The sequence below is a fragment of the Crocodylus porosus genome, unplaced genomic scaffold (genome assembly GCF_001723895.1).
Source record: "Crocodylus porosus isolate Cpor-Errol unplaced genomic scaffold, CroPor_comp1, whole genome shotgun sequence".
NCBI lineage: Eukaryota > Metazoa > Chordata > Crocodylia > Crocodylidae > Crocodylus > Crocodylus porosus.
This window is the reverse complement of record NW_017728928.1, coordinates 7,476,012-7,496,891: the sequence shown is the minus strand read 5'-3', so window position 1 is coordinate 7,496,891 and position 20,880 is coordinate 7,476,012. Positions and strand designations below refer to the sequence as shown.

The 20,880-nt window shown below is 42.1% G+C and overlaps 1 protein-coding gene across 1 annotated transcript; it reads left to right on the top strand.

Annotated features, from left to right (window-relative positions):
• Positions 1-33: 33 nt before the first annotated feature.
• Positions 34-14,595, top strand: PCTP (phosphatidylcholine transfer protein). The gene is made up of 6 exons (XM_019542443.1): positions 34-184; positions 7,809-7,926; positions 10,266-10,345; positions 10,766-10,937; positions 12,404-12,471; positions 13,276-14,595. Exons 1-6 carry the CDS (start codon positions 38-40, stop codon positions 13,339-13,341), a joined length of 651 nt encoding a protein of 216 aa, XP_019397988.1. The 5' UTR covers positions 34-37; the 3' UTR covers positions 13,342-14,595.
• Positions 14,596-20,880: the final 6,285 nt, after the last annotated feature.

Genomic DNA, 20,880 nt, shown 5'->3' with positions numbered 1-20,880 from the left:
GCCCCGCCCCCTCGCCCCACCCGGCAGCGGCGGCGCTATGGCCGTGCCCGTGCCGGGTTTCTCGGACGAGCACTTCCAGGCCGCGGGGCGGGCGCTGGAGGAGGCGGCGCCGCCGGTCGCGGGGGGAGCCTGGGAGCTGCTGGTGGAGGCCGCGGGCGTCCACATTTACCGCCTGCTGCACCAGGTAGGGCGGGCCCGGCCGCCGGCGCCTCCTGCGCTGCCCGCCCGGCCCGGCCCGGCCTCGGGGGTTGGGGGAGGCCGCTGGCGCTGTTGCCCCTTTCCCGTCAGTGTGCACGGCGCAGATCGCTCCAGGCGTAACATCCTCCTAAGCAGGTCTGGCAAAGCTGCTGCCCCCTCCTTGACCTGGGAGCTGCGCACCTGTTGCAGCTCGATGACATGGTCCGCCCTACTTCTAGCATCTCCCCCCTCCCCCGGTTTTTTGTCTTCACAATGATTGTTATGACCCAGTCAGATGTCCCCCCCCCTTGTTCCTGCCTAGTCCTCTGTACTTGCCAGTCTTGAATTGCTTACTTCAGATCATGTCTCTTAGTTTGTCAACATCTTTGAATTCAGATCCAGTCCTGGCTCCAGATGGAGTGGTTTGTTTGTCTGTTATAATCTCTCCTATCTATTAAAATTCACCTTCTTTTTCACACCTCTCCATCTATCCAGTAACTAGCAAACATTGAATAACATGGAGCGGGAGAGACCTCAGTGGATCATGATACCGCTATCATTGATGCTGGGATTGTCATTAGCTCCAGGCTGGTTTTATGTCGCTACTTGCTCATCCCTTTGTTGCTGCCTAGGGGCATACACAGGATATTGCAGTATCTTTCTTGGGCCTTAGGCTGATCGGTCTGTAACTACCCACCTCTTTCATGCAAGCCCTATGGTTTTTTCTTTTTTCTTCTTTTCCCCCTAATCTACTGAAACATTTCTTCTCTACCCCCTCGTTCTTCATGAATTAGCAAAGAAAACCGCAGATGATTCCAAGATCGCTTGGCACTGCACAAGTAGTTTAGAGCACCTTTCTCCTTAACTGAGCAACTTATCTTTCAAATCTTTCTCTAGACTCGTTTCTTCCCTGTTCTAGCCTGATTTCTTGCTGATACCAACTGCATTAGCCATCCAGTCAGTTAACCTCAATGACTACTGAGGCAAAAAAAAAAGCATTCTCAGAAATTGCTGACAAAGTTGGTGTTCATTAGCTTTCTTTCCTCACTGAGTAGTGATTAGCGGATCTGCTCTTCCCCTGATTAACTCCTTTTGGTAGAATATCTTATTCCTTCTTTGTGACTGCAGCTAGTTGCATTTTTGCTCTAGCTCTGGCCTTTCTACTCTTGTTCCCACATGTTTTTGCTGTTCTTCACGTTCTTTACCTCATTTTTCATCTTAGTTATTCATCCTTAATAACTGAGCCTTTCATTAATTGCAAGTCCATTAAATAGCTAGGTTGGTCTCTGCTGCTATACTTTCCTTCACATTGGATTACTTTTTTTTGTGCCCTGCATCATAATTTTCCTTTTCAACTTGCCAAATCTCTCAAACTCTCTCTTTCTGCATTAGACTACCTGCCAATGGGATCTTGCCCACCAGTGTGGTCCAGTGTCAGTTTTCTGTTACTGCCCTCCTCTTCCTAAGAATCGCATACTTATTATCAGTCACCCATTTCTTGCCTTTTGCATTTTCAAATTTTCAAAGTTCAGTTCTGCTGGAATGAAATCCTAGAGAAGCCTCCCGTCAAGCTGGTTTCTTGCCACTTGACTCAAAGTTGTTTCCAGCACACTCCTGAGTCTGTTTTACTGTTACTTTGAGCAGATGCCTGCCAATTAAAGGGCCTCCGTTACTTGGTAGTGCTGAATTTGAATCTTGTAGGCATGGTCAGCAAGCAGCATGGTTGATGTCTTTTAAGGCTATGTGACTGAGCACCAGAGGAAATCCCTCTTCCTACCCTTTGCATCTGGTCCTCCAGTCTGGTTAAGTTGGTGGCAGCAGCAGCTGCAGGTCATCAGACTCCTCATCTCTGAGTTCATTGATCTTCCAACTTCCGCTGGGTTTCTCTCTATCTTGGAGATGCCTGCTGTCTTAAAGAGCAGATACACACTGTTTTGCACTAACACGGGGCTGGGCTCTTGTCTCCCTGTCTCAGTTGCATGGAGGCTTCCAACTGCAGTGGAGCAGGAATACCTGGCAAGCTCTATGTGGAGTCTTTCTGCAACCAGACTAATGCAGGCTGCTTTCATTTCATGCTGCTTAATACTGAAGCCACTATTTGGGGTGACTTAATAATGGCATGCCTGACTTGTCTTCATGTCTTGGTGCAGAAACTGCACTCTACTACCCTTCTCACAAAGAATGTGGTGTGGGTGGGAGGAACTCTTATTCCTTCCCCCAGCTGATTAAAATATTGATTCTGGGTAAAGAAAGCTGTGGGGGGGGAAACCCCCCCTTTTTTTCTTCTTCCATTGCCCTTCCATCCCAAAAAGCAGGTGGGATGGGGGAAGGAGAAGAGATGGTGAGAATGCAAAACTGGTTGCTGAAAGGTTTTTAAGTTGATCTAACTGAATAGTGTTGGGGGTTTTCCCCTAAATATTATAAAGCCTTTTATAATGGCAACTTCTACTACTAATTGCTAGTAAAGCTAACTTATAGCACAAAGGTATAAACACAGTACAGGATGTCTGGTAGCATAGCCTGATTTGGCAGTTACATTGAGACTTACTAATGGTCTGGAATAGGTCTCTAAATGGATGTTTCTCTTCAAATAAATCTTATTACTTTTAATAACAATAATAGAAACATTTTTGGCCAGCTCTTAGAATCATAGAATCAATGAGGCGGAAGGGACCTAGACAGATCATCTAGTCTGACCCCCTGCCATGGGCAGGAAGGAGCACTGGGGGTGGCAGGGGTCATAAGACCCTGGCCAGGTGCCTATCCAGTCTCCTCTTGAAGGTTTCCAGGGAAGGTGAGGTCACCTCCTCTCTGGGAAGCCTATTCCAGGCTCTGGCCACCCTTATCTGCACATAGAAGGCTCTTGGGGGGGATATGATGGGTTTAGGCATCTAGGGGGTCACATTTTGTTCCTTCTCCCAAAGCCTGATTCTGCATACAGACAGAGAGACTACTGAGATTATCATGTTTGCTACATACAAGGCATACTGAGAAACTGTATTTTGTAATCCATTGAGCTAAACAGGATCTAGAGGCATAAACCTTCAAGGTTTCATCAGCTACTTCATACAGTCCCCTGAAGCATGAAGTGTTCCTCCATATCCCTTGCAAAACATAAACTGATGCCTATTTTTTTTTTTTATCTAGAGATGCTCTCATTGCTTATTGAAGTAATAGGATAACTCCACAAATATAGCATACACTGGGGAGTAGAACAATTGAACTAGACATAAAGTTTATCCTGCTTTCAAAGACTTTGACTTAAGAAATCAAAAGGGTACTGGAAATAGGAGGAATCTCTATTTGAGAGGAGGCTGAGTGGCCCATCCTTAAATGAGAGAGGCATCTAGGGACTAGGCACTGATGCCCCCGCTGATTGACATGACTCATAACTTAATCACCTAATTAATGCTGCCTTTTTACTTTTTAATATAAAGTCTCATTCCTGATCAGATGCAGGGAAAGAGGCATCCTAAGGAAGCCTGCAATCAAGATCTGTTGAGTAAAATGTGAACTGTCTTAACTGGGAAGCTGATTACACTGTAAATGCTTTTCCTTGTAAGAAGTTGCACCAACTTCTAGAAAGCATGAAACTAACCTACTGTCATTTGGGGGAAGGAGGGGGGGGTCTACAAGACACTGGAGTTAAAATGTCCAGAGGGGAAATTACTGCATGATGTTTATTCCTCTGGAAAAACAAGGAGATAGTGGACAAGAGGGAAACTCCATCTGTTTTTAATTTATCCTGCTACAGTGTAGCTGGAGTTGGTCATGCTGCCAGTGGGATCAAGGGTTTTGGTGGGCTCTGCTTGCTTGTCAGCAGACACTAGAAAGGAGCCAGAAAAAGAATAACAAAGATGACTTGCCGTACAGCTGGAAAGCTGTTATGGGAAACAAAGGGAATGCAGTTAGTCTAAGCAATTGAATGGATTAGAGGAGTAAGCTATGGCTATGCTGTCTTGCATTATAAGATGATGTAGATGCCATTTGTTTGTTTTTGTTTTTTTGTTTTAAATGGAAGGAAATGAGCCCCACATTGTATCTGAATCTGGGGTTAGTTAGTACTGATTGTAAACATGAGTCTGAGCAAAATGGTATAAACACTGTTCAGGCTACACTTTTTTTTTTTTTTAGGCTTGATGCTGCACTGAATCCTAAGTGACTTCAGTTGACTGCCTAACCAGCAAGCCTCTGCATTGCCTCTGACACAAATATCTCAGTACTTGGTGGATTTGAGACTCCTTATGTAAAATTTCAAGGTGCCTGTTTGCATGAATAAATAGTTCATTCTGCTTCATCCATATCCAGCTGCAGTCAGTAGGAGTCCTTCTGCATACTTTTTAAATAGGGTCTGGATCCAGATCATAAGAGAAGTGGTCACCACTTACTTCCTTTCCCTGCCTGCTCCTAAATCCATTGTTGCTGTGGTATGTCTGATTCTTGGAAGCTTTTTTAACTGTTTATCAGAAGCCCAAAGGGTTGGTTGGTGGGTAGAAATCTAACTGTGCTTAGTAGCTTGCCAGATGTAATGTGCTAGTGGACACTGGTGTACGTGAAGGGGCCTTTTTGTTTTCGGCTCTTCAGGACTTGTCTCGTTGAGCAACTTTTGCTAATGTAGCTGCTTTCACTGTAAATACCAAATATGCCGCCTTTTACTGGGGCACTGATAGTCCTGGTGCTGTTGGAGCTATGCTGGGAGTCTTCACTACTTCATTTTTTCTAAACCAGCACTCTTTCCTGCCCAGGCCAGAGGGTCGGACTCAGTGATCTGCTCAGGTCCCTTCTGACTCTGAAAATCTATGAAACCCAGACTCCCCCCCCCCCGAAAGGTGGTGTGGGCACACTTCAGTATATTCTGAGGCTTTAAAGTACTGATGGTGGTACAACTGACCTGGGACTCTGTCCCTACTCTCAATTAAATCCTATGGTTTCTCCTGATTGGGCAAACTGGCAGTAAACTTTAGCTGGCCAGCTTTGGAGCCTAGTTCATGGAGCAGCCCAATTCCTTTGGGTACAGCTACTTTCTTTGTTCTACTTCATTAGTAATAGAAGGTCAGAGATACTGTCACGCGACTCAATTGTTGGCTTTGTTTTAGCGTATGTAGGTGTGTGTGTGTGTGTGTGTGTGTGTGTGTGTGTGTGTGTGTGTGTGTACAGGAGATGTCTTGGATTGTCCAAACCTGGGAGGCTTATCCTGTTCCCTTTGCTGTATTGGAAAGTCTCTCTCAGCAGCTCCAAAAGCATATACAGACCTTGTTTTCTTTCCATCAGTGGAAAGATAAGGGTAGTGCTTCTGAATGAGGGTTTTTTGTGGTTTTTTATGTTCTGACCTGGTTAATACTTTAACACAATCAAATTGGACTCTTCCATGTTTGTGGCATATGGCTCTTCCCAAGCCAAAAAAAAATCTGTGCTGGTGTCCAGAACTTCTAATAAACCCTTTAGTAGGATTAGCCTTTCCTAGGAAGTGTTGGGATCTCTGTAAGAACAGATTGGGGGGAGGGGGGGAAATACTTTACCATATAAAGTCAAGTCTCATCGTCTAACTTGGGCATGCATTATAGGCTTCTCAAGTATTAAAATGGACTTGAAGGATTAAATGATTGTGTAACTATTGCATATCTTGCATGGCTAAAGAGCAAATGTAGTTTCCCTTCAAGGATATCTAAATCTGTGGGTTTAGCCCAAACTCTGCAGGGAGGGGCTGGTGCTTCCCTCTGCAGCAGTGGTGGCCCCTTCCAGGTAGCACCTGGCTTGGGTGATCCTGTGGGCACTGCAGCCACAGAGGGAAGCAGGCTCCAGAGTGGGAAGAGGTGGGGGATCAGACTCACCACTTTCTTTTGGTGGAGCCTGCCTTCCCAAGCTGCCTGCAGGGCTTCCTACAGAACCCCTGAGCAGCATGGAGCTCAATCCTTAGCTCTGCAGCTGTAGGGACAGCAAACTAAAACTCCTTGGAGTTTTACTTTGCTGCATCCCAAGTCATTTAAGGTGCATTAGGCCACTGAATTTGTTTACAGTCTCACTATAGCAATGCATAATACGCCACCCATGTATGCAAATGTTGACACCACTAAAGCGGTGCAAAAGCATTTAGCCCACTTTAGTGTGTCATGCACACATGCCCATTGTTTCTTCTACATGCAGCACAAGTGCCTGTTTCTCCCCTGGGATTGGGGCAGCATAGAAGCATATATTGTTACAACAAGCCAGGGGGCATGCTTTTGGTTACCATAATGGAAAAATTTTGCCCAGGTCCATACTTGAGAGGGCTCTGTTTTTCTGTTAGCTTTTTAACTGTTTTAAAGCATCATCATGAGATGACTGTGTACTTTGTCGTTCAGCACATCACTCTGAAAAATACTCCTCTGGGTGTGGAGAGGTGTGCTGCTTTATCAAAATTAGCTTGAGATAGTGTGGGGGGGAAAAAATGGAAATGATAATGCCTTATTGCACAAGGAGCATGTTTCATGCCATGTATACTGAAATTTCCTTTTTCTTTAATTATGTTTATAAAAGACTGAGTTAAGTGCACTGAAGAATGAAGCATTATCCATGGAATAGGGTGTATTACAGAAAGTGGAAGTAGGGATTTCCCAAAAAGATCCTGATTCACTCTTCCTCACAATCCATACCAAGTATAAAGTGGCTCAGGCTTGGAACTAGGGGAACTATGTTTCTTGGGATGGAGGCAACTGAAGAGATGAGCAGGGCTGTCCTTTTTTCTGGCTTATCTACTAGTGCTGTGGCTAGATATCTCTTTAGCCTTCTTGCTCTGGTGACTAATATATAGATGGGTGGGAACAAAAACAAGGGCCAACAATTCATGTTGTGCACTATCATATAAGCATAACTTCCCGTATCTCCTCCTCATAGACTGTACACCTGAACCACTGCATTGTTTCAGCTAGCACCAACAATGGTGCACTGTAAGTGCTATGTGCTCTTTTTGTCCACAGATCGTGTTTCCATATGTTAAGCCACTCTTAAAAAGCATCAACACATTAGACAGTCTCTTGAAGGGGTGTGGTGCAGGATGCTTTCAAAAAAGAAAATGGCAAATATAGCTGCACTTGTATATAGTAAGCATACTCCATCATAGGTGGCCATGATCCTGTGCTACAGCTAACACATCTTGTATGACCCTGCTGTACTTAATTCTGCAAAGCTTTACCAATGGAATTTATTCTTGAACTATGAATAGATAATGATTCAAAGCTATTTGTAGGCTAGATTCCCTCAAAGGTCTTGTCCTTGTGCCACTGAAGTATGAGGAATGTTGCCACTACTTGAGACTAGAGCAAGACTTTTTCTACAGGGCCAAGCACTTGACATCCTCAAGTAATCTGACAAACTCAAGTGAAACCACTTTAGTTGCACCTTGCACCAAGGAATAGTACTAAGCTTTGGATGAGAGACTCTTGCTGTGTTTTGCTTAGCCTTTCAGTTTGCACATGAAAGGCTGTGCTGCACACATGCACATGCTCACACACCTGGGACTACCCTAAAACCATTATACTGTTCTAAAAGCGTGAAAATAATCTCATGCTTGCTCGCACTTCCAGCTGCTCTTCATGACCTAGAATGTGTCTTGCTTTCCTGCGTGGTAACTCCTATATTCTGTTTTTTGGTAGAACTCGGGACTTTATGAGTATAAAATCTATGGCAGCCTTCCTGATTGCTCCCCTGAGTTGTGTGCAGATGTCTATATGGATCTGGACTACAGAAAGCAATGGGATCAGTATGTTAAAGGTTAGTAAATGCAACATACACTTAAAGCTGCTGCAGGACCAAAAGGTTGGAGATTTGAAGGCTTTTTTTTATTAACTTTTTCTCTTCAAAGCTCTTAAGGCCACTTTTTTTTTTTTTTTTTTTTTTTAAATGGACTTCTTAATGCTCAGCACTTATAGTTGTGGTCAGATTCTCAAAGGCTCCTCCTGCAAATAAGAAAAAAATTTGGCATAGGATAGCTGAGTGCTTTCCTACTCAGCACCCAACTAAAACTCTGGCCAACTCTCTCTGGCTAAAGTTCTGGCCAGTATTGGTGACGTGTTCTGTATCCAGAATTAGTGTGTGACTACCATTACAACATATCCAAGCACTTCACAATCTTGGAGGTATTTATCTTTACACAGATGGCTTTTAATGCACATACTTTTTCTGGGGTGGATGGGGAGGGGTGATGAGGTGACTCATGAAAAGTACGGACTGGTCAACTATAAGCTGTACAAAAATCTGTTGCCTATCTCTGCTGTACTCAAACTTCTCTGAAGAAGCAAGGCCTCAAAGTGTTATTTTGGCAAGATTTAACAAAGTTTAGAAGCAGTATTATGAATAAAACTAAGTGGGATTGACTAATAAATGCTTCTGTAATTGCTTTAAATAAAGAAATAATGCATTTTAACTATTTTCAGTATAATTGCAGATGTTTCAACCTACAGAGTAGGTAATTAAAATTTTGCTGCCCTGCTTTGAACAGTTTGGCCTCTTGTAGGGATGGGCTAAAGGAAGAATAGGTGCATGCGGCTCTTAATTATGTGCCCAGATTTCTTGCTTGAGGATAGATGTAGAACTTTAAAACTATGCATTCTTAAAAGCATATGCCTTGCTTCTCTCTGGATCATGTCTATGTATCTTCTTCACCTAGAAAAAGGTGAAGACTGATGGACCTGATCCTGTTTGGGGAATAAGGAAACTAAAAAGCATCAACCAGTACTCCACTGACCTCTGGTGGAAAAAAATGATAATGTAGTGTTTGCCATGACCATGCAGGGACTACAGCAGGCTGTTGTGTGACTTCCCACTAGTGATATTGGGTGGGGTAAGGAGGAAGGCCAGACATATTTTATTGTAGGCTAAACAGTAAGTATCTATGAACCAGACATAATAGTAACACAGCAGTCTCTAAACCCTGTTTTGCCTCTTTCCCTTCTTCGAAGGCTACTTTCAAACCACTATTAACTTGATGAGCTGTTTTTAGCATGGCACTTGTCATTGCAATATCTACATATCTTCAAACAGTCCCTTGAGTTTAGAGCAAGACTTTAAGAAAATGCAGGTTCTAACAAGAATGGAGGAAGTGCCTTCTATAACACAGAAAAGATGCTTTATGTATACCAACTCACTAGTATGGATTGCATCTTTGTGTAGTTGACCATACAGCTAATAATGACTCCTCTGTTCTCTTCTGTTTTCTTCCTTCCTTCATCTTGGCACCCTGGAGGGAGCAGCAGGTAGGATTTGCATCCTGGTCAGATTAGGTCCACTGAGTATTGTAACCTGCTTCAGAACCTACCATACAATAGATGATGTTGAAATAACCTGGTTGCCATAGGAAGCTTCCTCAGTGCCTCCTGTGATTTTTAGTTTGGCTTATACTGATTGACTTCCTTCTACTGTCTTCCCACATGCAATCCTTTAAGTGTTGCTGGATTTCACTATTTCTCCTGCTCTTAGCTGAATCCTTCAGTGTGCTCCTCTGGTTATTGGTGTTTTACCCTGGAATATAGGTACATACTGCCTGCCAATGGATAACACTATTTTTTTTTTCCCTCGAATGTCACTAATATGGTGTAGTAGAGGCTCTCTGTACTTGGCATATGTCCAGTTCACATTCTGTTGGAATGGATCTCAAGGATGCTGACAACTTCTGGGGGAACAGCGTGACCAGGAAAACACAACAGTAAATCTAGTCTGAATGACCAGATGCCAGGATATACATAAAAAATAATTCCTATGCTGGAGAGATGCAAAAATCTTGGAATGAGTTAACTGTCTGGCAGTGAGTCTGACTCTCAGCCTCCACAGACTATTGTGTTCTCTGCATCTATAAACTCAATAGAAGGCAGGCATGTATTTGTCTATCTCTGGTGTACTTGCTTCACTTAATTCCTGAATATTTTTCTTTCCCTTGTGGTCTAACTCTTACATGGTGTAGCATGTGCAAGTTTAAAGGAGCAGAGTTGCAACCTTCTTTCTGTAATCTCTTTCCATAGATCAAAACAGTGTTTAGACTTAATCATAAGTGGTGCAATTGAAATTTTAAGCATGTTAATAACATTGCTCAATCTTTTTTCTTTGCAAAATTATAGAGCTCTATGAGAAGACAGATGATGGTAAGAAAGTAATCTACTGGGAAGTGAAGTACCCTTTCCCCCTCTCAAACAGAGATGTATCCTTTTAAGCCCCCCTCCCCATTGTTTTTGCCACCCAGATGACAAAAACACTTTTTCCTGCATAGCCGGACTCCTGAAAAGTTTGGTGTGGTTCTCTTACTCTGTTCATCTCCTGCTGTTGGCATAAAGTAATCAAGCTAAATTGGAGAGAAGTCCTAACTCTAATATCAAGAGTCAGATCCTGTGGTTACAATGCTAAATGAGTGCATAATTTTGCTCCCATGTAACAACTTCACTGAGACTATGCAGGAGTGAAGAATTGTGCTAGTTGTTAGGATGGCACACCCCAATAGAACAATAATATCTCAGACTTATTACAACAGAGCTAGCCTGACTAGAGTTCCTGAGTGCTCCCACAATAAACATTTATCTTGAAATGGATGATTCTTGGCATTTGTCTTCAACTGCAAATACAGTATGTGTATATTCGTGAACGACGAGAAATGGATGTTAATGGGCGGAAGGTTTGGATTGTACTGGCCAAAAGTGTATGTGTTCCTCAGTGCCCAGAAAAGCCTGGCGTTATCAGAGTGAAGAGTTACGAACAAACCCTGGTGATTGAGAGTGATGGCGAAGGTGGATCCAAAGGTAAGAAACTTGAGTATTCATCTGGGTAAATCTGGTGGATCCAGATTTTTTTTTTTTCATATTTCTTGCTGGGGAAGATCAGTTTGCAACCAGGTAAAATGGGAGAGGCTTTAAAGTGCTGACAATGCTGCTCTGAAGAAATGTACCAAAAGAACCCCAAATCTTCTGAAGATCTGTACTAAATACTGCTTGTAGTAAAACATTATATTGACTTCACTTGATTTATAGTGACTTCATTTTACCTTTTTAATGAGCCATAATACCCCTTATCTACTGAACTGGGGGAAGATGACATTTGACTTGGAGAACTTTATTACCCAGTTTCTGTCAGTAAGCGTCTCTTCCAGAGCGTGGAATCTTTATATAATTGTCTTGTTTGAAGCTTTAAATAGGCTAGCGGGCTTGTCTCCCAGTATAGACACCCCTTGTATGCATGCTATTCCAAAAATAAGAGGGCTTTGTACAGAAATAGTTGTCTAAACTGTGTATATGTGTGTCACAATCTCCCTGGCTCTGGAGTAAGTAGATTTACTTGGGAATGCAGCTGTTCAGTAAATGTTTTCATACTATTTCCTAATCTAAACTAACCTGGTTTGGATCTTATGTTGAAACTCTGTTAGCTGGTAACTAGTAGGGCTGGGCAAAATTTAGCCGGCTGTTTCGATTCGACACTGTTATGATTCGACACTGTTTTGATTCATTCAGCACTTGAAATAGCGAAATCAAAATGAAGGGCTTTGAAACAGCCTTGTTTTGTTTCGAGGTTAGTTCAGAAGATTTTTTTGGGGGGGGGGGGTTTTGGTGTTCCTTTTTTTTTCCAAAGCAGCCAGGTGGTGGGAGATGTGGGAGAACCAGGGCTGTGCTCCCAGCAGCTCCACAGACCCATGTGGCTCAGCCAGGAGCGCAGCTCTGGGTTTCCCTGCCTCCTGTGGCTGGGCTGCAGGAAGCCAGTTGCAGCACAGGGGAAGGGAACTCAGCCCAGCTAGGTTGAGTTCTTTTCTTCAGCCCAATGGTAGCACTGGGGAGGGGAACTTAGGGATCGGGTTAAGTTCCCTTCCCCAGCTCCCTGATCACAAGTGGCAGCAGCACCCAACTTCCCTCTCTCATCTGGCAGGCAGATCAAGGGCCCACAGCCTTCCAAAGGTTGCAGATCCCCATCTGCTTGTTGGGTGAGAGGCGGCTGTTTTCAAGCTTCCTTATTATAGTGAAATGGGCAAAACCGTTGAAACAGCGTTGCTGCTTTGACAAAGCAAAATGGAACACTGGTTTCAAATTGAAATGAAATTCGAAACAAAACACTGCTCCATCAAAACCTTGAAACTCAAGTCAAAACGGCACCGTTCTGTTTTCGCACAGCACTAGTAACTAGAGCATGCAACACTGCAGCTGTTTACTTGTACTCTTGTCTAGGAATTTAGGATTTAGATAATGTGTGTTCGTTCCTCTTCCATTCTTTCTTTTCCTAGTTTATATGTATTACTTCGATAATCCTGGTGGCATGATTCCGTCATGGCTTGTCAACTGGGCAGCCAAGGTAAGAAGAAAGCTGTGGGAAGTCTTTTGTTTGTGGCCAAGTAGACCTTCAGGGAAAAACTACAGGGCAAGCCAGATGTAACTTCTCAAACTTTAATGTTTAATACCTGTGTTCAGGTTAGGGTAACTGCCTATTAGGACAAGTTCCATTACAATGGCTATTCCTAGGATGCAGGTCTCTATGTACTACTATTATAGAAATGAAGATTAGAAGTAGAGAGTTGCTTCAATTTTTAAATTGTTCCTATGGCATAGCAGGAGGTTTTGTCTTTTTTTTTTGGAGCTACTTCCCTAATCAGTTCCCAGCCCAAAATTACTTTGGAAACCTGGCAAAAAAAACCTTGTGCTCCAAAGATGGAGTATTAAACAGGGGGAGGAGGGAAGAGGAAGGAAATTCTTTTCTGCACCCCCTCCACCACTTGATATTTGCATAGCTATCTAGTCTGTGTTGCTGTATTCAAATGTAGCTACATATGTTTCCAGACAATTTGGGGTCGGAAGAGATCAAGTGAGGAGTCTTCCTAGGTCTCTGGCTAATGGCTGCAGACTAGGAGGAAAGATTTAAAAGATCATGCTCCAATAAATTAGCTCAATAGGTTATTGGCCTGTTAAGGAGCTACATCACGTGATAAGTTTTTGGATAGACCCGCTGGACAGACGAATGAGGGAAATACAGCCTGCTGCTTCATAGTTAACTTAATAGGCAGTCATCTGCATTTGAAAGCCTCTTGCTGTAAAATGGTGTCTGCACTCTGGGGGATGTCTACAGTGCCAGAAAATAACTACTCTGCTTCTTCTTTTACAGAGTGGAGTACCTGCTTTCTTGAAAGATATGCAGAAGGCTTGCCTTGCTTATCACAAGGAAACATAAGCTACTGCTTCAGGACTGTCTGAATGGCTTTACTGATTTGTTTTCCTCAAATAGGGTACTTGCGTGGATGGCAGTTGTAACACTGGATGAAATCTACCTCCTGGGATAACTAGTTTTTGAGTGGCATAGGTATCATTGGCATGCCTTGGACTGCATCTTGCCTCTTAACTTCCATCTCTTTGTGCTATTTGGCCTTCTTGCAAGTCACTTCATTGGCATTTATGAGGCTGCTTATTTCAAAGTGTCTTCTTATCCTGTTCACTCTATTCTTCTCTGTCTTCTATGCTGGATCAGAGAGGGGTTTCAGTTCATGAATATCAGTCTTCCAGTGGGGTTCTTGTTTGGAAGAATACATTCAAATGGCTCCTAAAATATTTATTTTTCTTTTAGCAAAGAAGCGAGTTCTGACATGCGTACCCTCTGTAGTCTTGCCAGGTAACTTCCTGCACATTCTGGCAGATATCATGCACATGCACTTTGAGCACTTTTTGAAGCCTAATAATCTCTTTTCTGCTTCCCAGACTTTATCATGTATAGCCTGGCTCTGCCATTCCTGGCCCTGTACAAATCCTGTCTGCTTGCCAGAAATACAAGATCCTTCCTTTTTTCTTTTATTAAACTTGAAGCCTACTGCCTGCTTAAGGACTTCTACTCTATTTGTAGAACTTGGTTTACTTGTGACCACCTTAAATCTTCACTTAAGCATTTGGTTAAACGCGCATTGGCATCATTGTTGCCTAATGCTTGGCATATACCACACCCAGCTAGTTGAAATGAAGCAACTTGATGAATTGGTTTTGTGTCATAGTTCTCTAGAATCTAATTGGCGTGTTCAAAGTTTACAATAGGGGCCTTAAAGCTTGGATTTTCATTATAGCTTGAAATTATTGCTGAGATGGTCCCACTCTGTTTAGGGACCCCTCTAAATCTGTCAACAGCTAAATAGTTGCTCTCCAATCAAATTGGATGTTAATGTAAAGAAAGAGGATTGAAATCCTGCCGCTGGTGACCTTGAACTAATGGGGGAAAACTCCTGTATATTTGTGGGGAAGGGTATAACTTAAGGTTACTATCTCGGGGATGTACAGTACTTCATACCAGGATGGTGCAGCGCTGGTCAATGGAATGGTGAATCTTTTCTAAATTTAAAGAACTATAAATATGTATGTATGTAAAGAAATGTCTACTACAGTTGTATATACCTCATTGTTTGACTGTCGTCTTCAATACTAAATTAAAAAATCCTGTAACTTACTGCTTTGTGTAGATATGGTTGTCATTGCTAGAAAAAAATTAATCTTGTTGACTACAGGTAACTGTCTCTACCTTAACCATTGGCCATAGTAAACCTGGAAAACTAGAGAACAGTTGTCTGTGTGACTTGACTAGTTTTACATGGACATAGTTTGACTACTTGCCAAAGGCTTTGAGTAAACCAAGTATAAATGCATTCTGAACTTTTAACTGTGAGTTCATAAGGTTAAGAAGCTGTCTGAAGTTACCACCAAATGATATGAAAAGGGCCAGATTCAACCAGTGAAATTTAATACTTCTGCTTCTTTGTTTGCTTGTTTCTTTTCTTGCAAAATAAATGTAATTGGGCTTAGAGGTCACTGTCATATTTGACACATGCAGGTCAGCAGGGATATAACAAATGACTGATCCTGAATTTTTTGTTCTAGAGGAATTTCTGTCTTCTCCCCATGATAATTCCATCTGAAAAGTGAAATTCTTACACACGTTCCATTCTGGGGATTTCCTTTTGGTGCAAGATCCCACTTTAAATGGTTGCCTGTAGGTTCTGTTCTGGGAATCCTGCAACTCACAGTCCAGACTGTTGGAAGGTATGCAGTATTTCCCCCCAACCCCCCCTTGCATTTCTAGATGCATGCACTTGGGCAAAGTGACCCTCTGGCTATAAGAAGATGGAGGCCAATGAGGGTTGCTGCTGAAGAGTGGTGACCTTTCTATGCAATAACATCCCTTTTTATAACAAAATAGCACCTAATCCTGCCTTGGTATCCTTTTATTTTTATTCTACACATATCCCTCCAGCACTAGACCTGCTTTTAAGAGTTCATTGAAATGGAAGGCATTTCTCTGAAGTCCTCTGGAAAATCCCATGGTTCACCCCTCCATCTCTTCTTCCCTCCCCACCCCAAATTTCTGCCATTAATTATTTCTAAATAGAAAGACCTTATCTATTTTGTGCTGCCTTGGGCATTGCGGCTTTATGTAGTTTTACACTTTAACGTGGAGTGGCTCTGCATACAATGATGAAGTCTGAGCTGGAACATGTATACCACAGAAGCACTGGGCTGAAAACTACCCCTTTGGGGGTTCTTGTCTGGTGTGTAGGCCAGAAATGAAGTGTTTAACGTTTTGGTTTCTGAATGTTATTTGTACTAAATACTGGAAGTAACTCCTACTGAATACAATAGTTTAGCTAACACAACAGCAGTCCACACTGACATTTTACGGAATGCTTGGCCTGTACAGTTAATGGAGTTTGTTCTACAGGTGTGATAGTCCAGAAACAAGCTGCTTTTCAGTGAGAACATGGCAGTACTTCTAAAGATGTACTTGCACACACTCTGTCCTAAAATGCCAGCTTGATTCAGAAATTGCTTCCTGTTTCAGTGCAGGAAATTGCCCTATGAGGATCTTTTATAGCTTGATCTACTGAAAGCTTTCCATTCTGTATGCTTCTATGCCGAGCTCAATATTTAAGGTGTGTTTTAGGAATGCAAAAGACTCTTTTTTTTAAACCCTGTGGTTATTCAGACCATAATCGGGCAGACTGAAATGCACTCCAGTATTCTAAAATAAATGTACTCTTTTTCATTGTACTGAAGAGAAAAGAACTTAAACAGACATTTTGTTTTTGTTGCTTTTAAATAATACTTTTGAGATGATGAAAAATGTGATTTAAGGGCAGTGGTATTTATTTTAAAAAAACTTTTTGAAGGGGTCTGTATTCACTTTTTTGTGATTTATTCAGTTCAGTTTGCTTTTATGGGGCACTCATACCTGTTGCTTCATGGATTTTTGCCTTACCCTTCTCTCCCACTTCCCAAACTGCATAAACTATATTCTTCCTCGTGAGGATGGGACTCCATTGAAGCAAGACATCTGATTTGCCTGTATTTAAGCAGGCTTGACTTTGATAGTGTTTAAAGCTCACTCAAGTGAGTCCTTTCTTTAGACCTGCTGCCTGTCTCTGCATTGGGAAATTCAGTGTTGTGCAGATGTAAAGGAGTAACTTCTTTTTCCCCTTTTGGTTCTCAATAAATCACTCCTTAATATTTATCAAGTGCTCGCTTTGTTCCATTTATGAATTTTAAAAAAAAGTCAATAAAAGAGTTCACTTCTGAATATACAGTTGGATTTCCAGCTAGCATGAAAGAAATGTAGAATAGTTGCATTCTGTTGCAAAGATTTCTGACTGAACACTATCAATGGCAAAGAACAGTGTTTAGTTTAGAAATGTACAACTTCTGTATAAAAGATGACTCTTGCAGACTTGTTGCTCTTCTAGATTTATTTCCCAGCCAGCTCCTCCCCTTTTCTCTAAAGTAATAGATAGAGAAAAATAAGTGACAACTTAAAAGGGTTGTATATCAGTATTTTGCATACTCCTATCAAACTGTATTGGTCAAAAGGCCTGGCTTCTAGTAAGTGTGCCTTCCAACCTCTTTCTGCAACTTTTGGTGTTTATATCTTCATATGCTGAGCAACTGCATAAAGCTTCAAAGTATACAGACCTTACTAATTTAAGACGAATGTTTAGCTGGCTTTATAAACAGAAACCTTGTTACCTGGTGTCCTCCACTTCTGTAACTGCAGGTGTGGCTGTAAGCACTGAAACTTTTTAACACCGATGTGGTTATTGGTCTGTTTTTACTCAGTAAGATTTGTTTTGGTTAAATCAGGGGCTGTAAGGAAGGACAAGTAGGAGTAAAGATGTAAAAGGGTCCCCGAGGACCCTCTCTTGTGGACTAAGAATAGAACAACCAGGTCCTGCTAAAAGCATCTTACTTGATTGGTAGTATGTCAGGACTGTATTAATATTTGACTAGCTTCATGTTGCCTTCTCAGCAGGTATGATGCCCTTTTTTGAGCCAAAATGTTTGGATTTCGGAGACACTGGCCCTAAGCAGACATTACACTTTTAATCAAGTCTTACCTGGTTAATCAATCCTGGGCTTCCCCTTGGCTGTGAGCCAAGGGGATGACTGGTATCTGGTCTGAGATCCCAATAGTCATGCCTTCTTCCATGCCATGTGTAGTAGGAGACACAGTTGTTGGGATTATGAATCGGATCCCATCATGCCTTTTTAACTGAACAACTGCCAGAAGCCTAAGTCCCAATTCCAATCGGGACCTTACATCCACAAGTGCAGGCTTCCTGTTCTAAGAGGTTTTTTTTTTTTCCCCAGATACTTGATTCTCAACAAAAGTTAGTACCCTTAGGTATGTGAACAAAACTTTGGAGGAGAACCCCAGAGATTTCAAATAAAAAGCTATAGTGTTTAAATGCTTTCTGACTTTTTGTTATGGTCATTATGTACTTCTGCAGCATACTACCTTTCTCTACTTCCCCCCCACCCCCCTTTTTGCTTTTGCCTAAGAGCTGGCACTCTGAGGAATGTCTCCAGTCATCCAAGGGTGAGAACGACTGGACTAAACAGATGAAGAGCATGGGCCTTGGACAAAGTTGAGGCAAGAATGCAGAAGGCAAAGTTATAAAACCCAAGGCTCCTCACTTTCCATCCATTGTCCCTGCCACTGTATTGCTGCAGTCTTCTCTAGTACAAACCGGGCTTGGGAGGACAAAAGACAAAATAAACTCTCTGGTGCATTCTTAAATATTTACCAGTAACTTGTAGTTGAAGGATTCCCACTCACTTTAAATGAGTTGTAATACTGCTCCAGTGCTGGGCAAGTTGGGTATAATTTCTCAAAGTTTAATGTTGATAATACCAGTGTTCAAGTTAGGGTAATTGCCATTACAATAGCTAGTCCTAGGATGTAGGTCTCTATGTACTACTACTACTACTATAGAAATGAAGATTAGAAGTGGAGAGTTGCTTCAATTTTTAAAATGTTCCTATGGCACAGCAGGAGGCAAAAAAACTTGTGCTTCAGTTTCCAAAAGATGGAGAGTTAAACAGTCAGGGGGAAGAAGGAAACTTTTCTGTATTCCCCTCCCCCCCCCCCCCCCCCACACACACACCTTGATATTTGCATTGCTATCTAGTCTGTGTTACTGTATTTAAATATAGCTAAATAATTTCCAGACAATTGGGGGGCAGTGGAAGAGTAGTGACACTTGTCTCAATGATGAGACTTGCTCTTATTGAATAGTGGGAAGATCAGCTTTAAAGGCCTTTTATAAACCTGTTTAGTTGCCTTTGCTAAGCTCTAAGAAATGAGTTGGAGCAACAGGCATCGTGCTTCCCATGCGGTCATGGGAAAGCAGGGTTCAAAAAGACCTTCATGAGGTCACCAGGTCCAGCCCCTTGCTCAGGCTTGAAATCCATTACTAAGGCTCCAGCTGTGTTGGTCTAATTTGATCTTGAAAAATTCCAGGGAGGGAGATTCCACAACTTCTTTATACTGCCTGTTCTAGTGGTTAACCACCACCATGGTCAAATTCCTTCCTAATCACCCACCTAAATTTCCCTTGCTCCTAGTCATATCCCCTACAGCCATGGAGCAAAGTCTAAAATTACTTGCATTTGCTAACGTGGTATGGAATCTAGCTCTCTTCCTTTTTTGTTTGCTTTAATAATAAAATACGCTTGTTGCAAACTCTGCATTGCCTTTCTATGAACTCTGGTGGGGACCCCAGATGAAACTCAGATAGTTGTGAGTGACTAGTCAGGTTCTTGCCACGGGCAGATCAAAACCTGAAGACAGCCAGACCACTGCAAAACAAAACCAGCAAATTCTGTTACTAATCTCCACCAAGCATTGTTTTCTATAATTGCTTGAGCCTAGATCTGCATCAGGTTGTCTGCTATAGAATGATAGAGAAGCTTTGTATACCTGACTAACAAATGAAGCAAAATTGGATTACAAGTTGGCATAGATAAAACACAGAATCTCCTGATAGATATGTAAGGTTCCCAACGTACTGGTAGCCTTGCATAACAATAACACAGATTGAGCAAGTTGCCCATGTAAAGTGTTTAGGTTCCATTGTAGCACAGGAAGGTAACATGGAAGAAGTTAAAGGAAGGCTAGCAGCAGGAAGTACAGCCTACTTTCCATTGCTTAAGCTCCTGCCATCCAAGCTCAGCTCCAGGAAAAATTAAGCTTCAAATCTATAAAACCATATTCAGGCTACGCCTAATCTACAGTATTCAAACCTGGGTTTTCTCATGAGTACAAACAAGATGCTACTAAATCCTTTTGATAAAAAGAATCTATGGCAAATCTTTGGTGCACAGTCTAATCCCAGAACAAGAATGGTGCACAAGCACCAGTAATGAGTATAACAAGTGTACAGAGATCTAATCCTGACACAGGAAATCAGAGCACCATGACTACAGTGTTTGGGCCCCATTAAAAGATTGGAAATGCTCTGGACACCAAAGAAAGTTCCCATCAGGGTGGTGTAGAAGAGAAGACCTTTTGGACAACCATGATGAAGGAGGGCTAGCTGATGTAGTGCCAGACCAACACTGACCTAAATGTGGATGACTAGACAAAGGCAGACAATAAACACAAATAGATGAAGATGGGGAGTCAGCCAAGGGCCTTGAGTCAATAGTGCCAAATTACTGGGCACGTCTACACATTCATTAATGCACCATAATTATGGCACACCAAGTTAATAACAGGTATTAATGTGCCATAATCAGCACTACTGTGCATTATTACAAATGGAGACTTTTTTGTGACGCTTAATGCCCATAGGACTAATCTACTGTGCATTAGCATGGTTTTTACCAGCTGCGCTAATATGCAGTAGACTTAGTCCAATGGGCATCAAGCACCTTGTGTAGATGCGCCCACTACCTGCTATCAAAATCTTTCATCTTTTTATTCACGTAGCATTCTTCTTTCAACCTTCTGTGGCAAACAAAAAAATCAAAGAGGGGGTAAACTGTCACTTCAGTAACTCTTCATTAGTAGCATGAAGACTGCATAGGATGGCTTGATCATAATCCTATACGGGGCAAACTAGCCAGCTGAAGAGAAATTTAAGGTCACTTGGGGAAACATTTTAATGTAATAGGGCAGCATGTTGTTAAATGCCTATGAAAATCTATGATGATGGAAAACAAAGGGACGGGTGGATGCGAGACATTGATTAAGCCTTTGAAAGTTACTTGCTTTGTCTCAAAGCTCTCAGTGATTCGGTTTTATAGTGCCAGGAGAAAAAGAGGTATAGGTTGTAGCTGTGTTGGTCTAAGGATGTAGGCAGACAAAGTTCTTTGGGTAAATCCAGTACCTTTTATTAGACTAAGGAGTATTTTTTTAATAACATCTTGGATTCTTTTTGGTTTTCTTCACTGATGTGATCCTCTT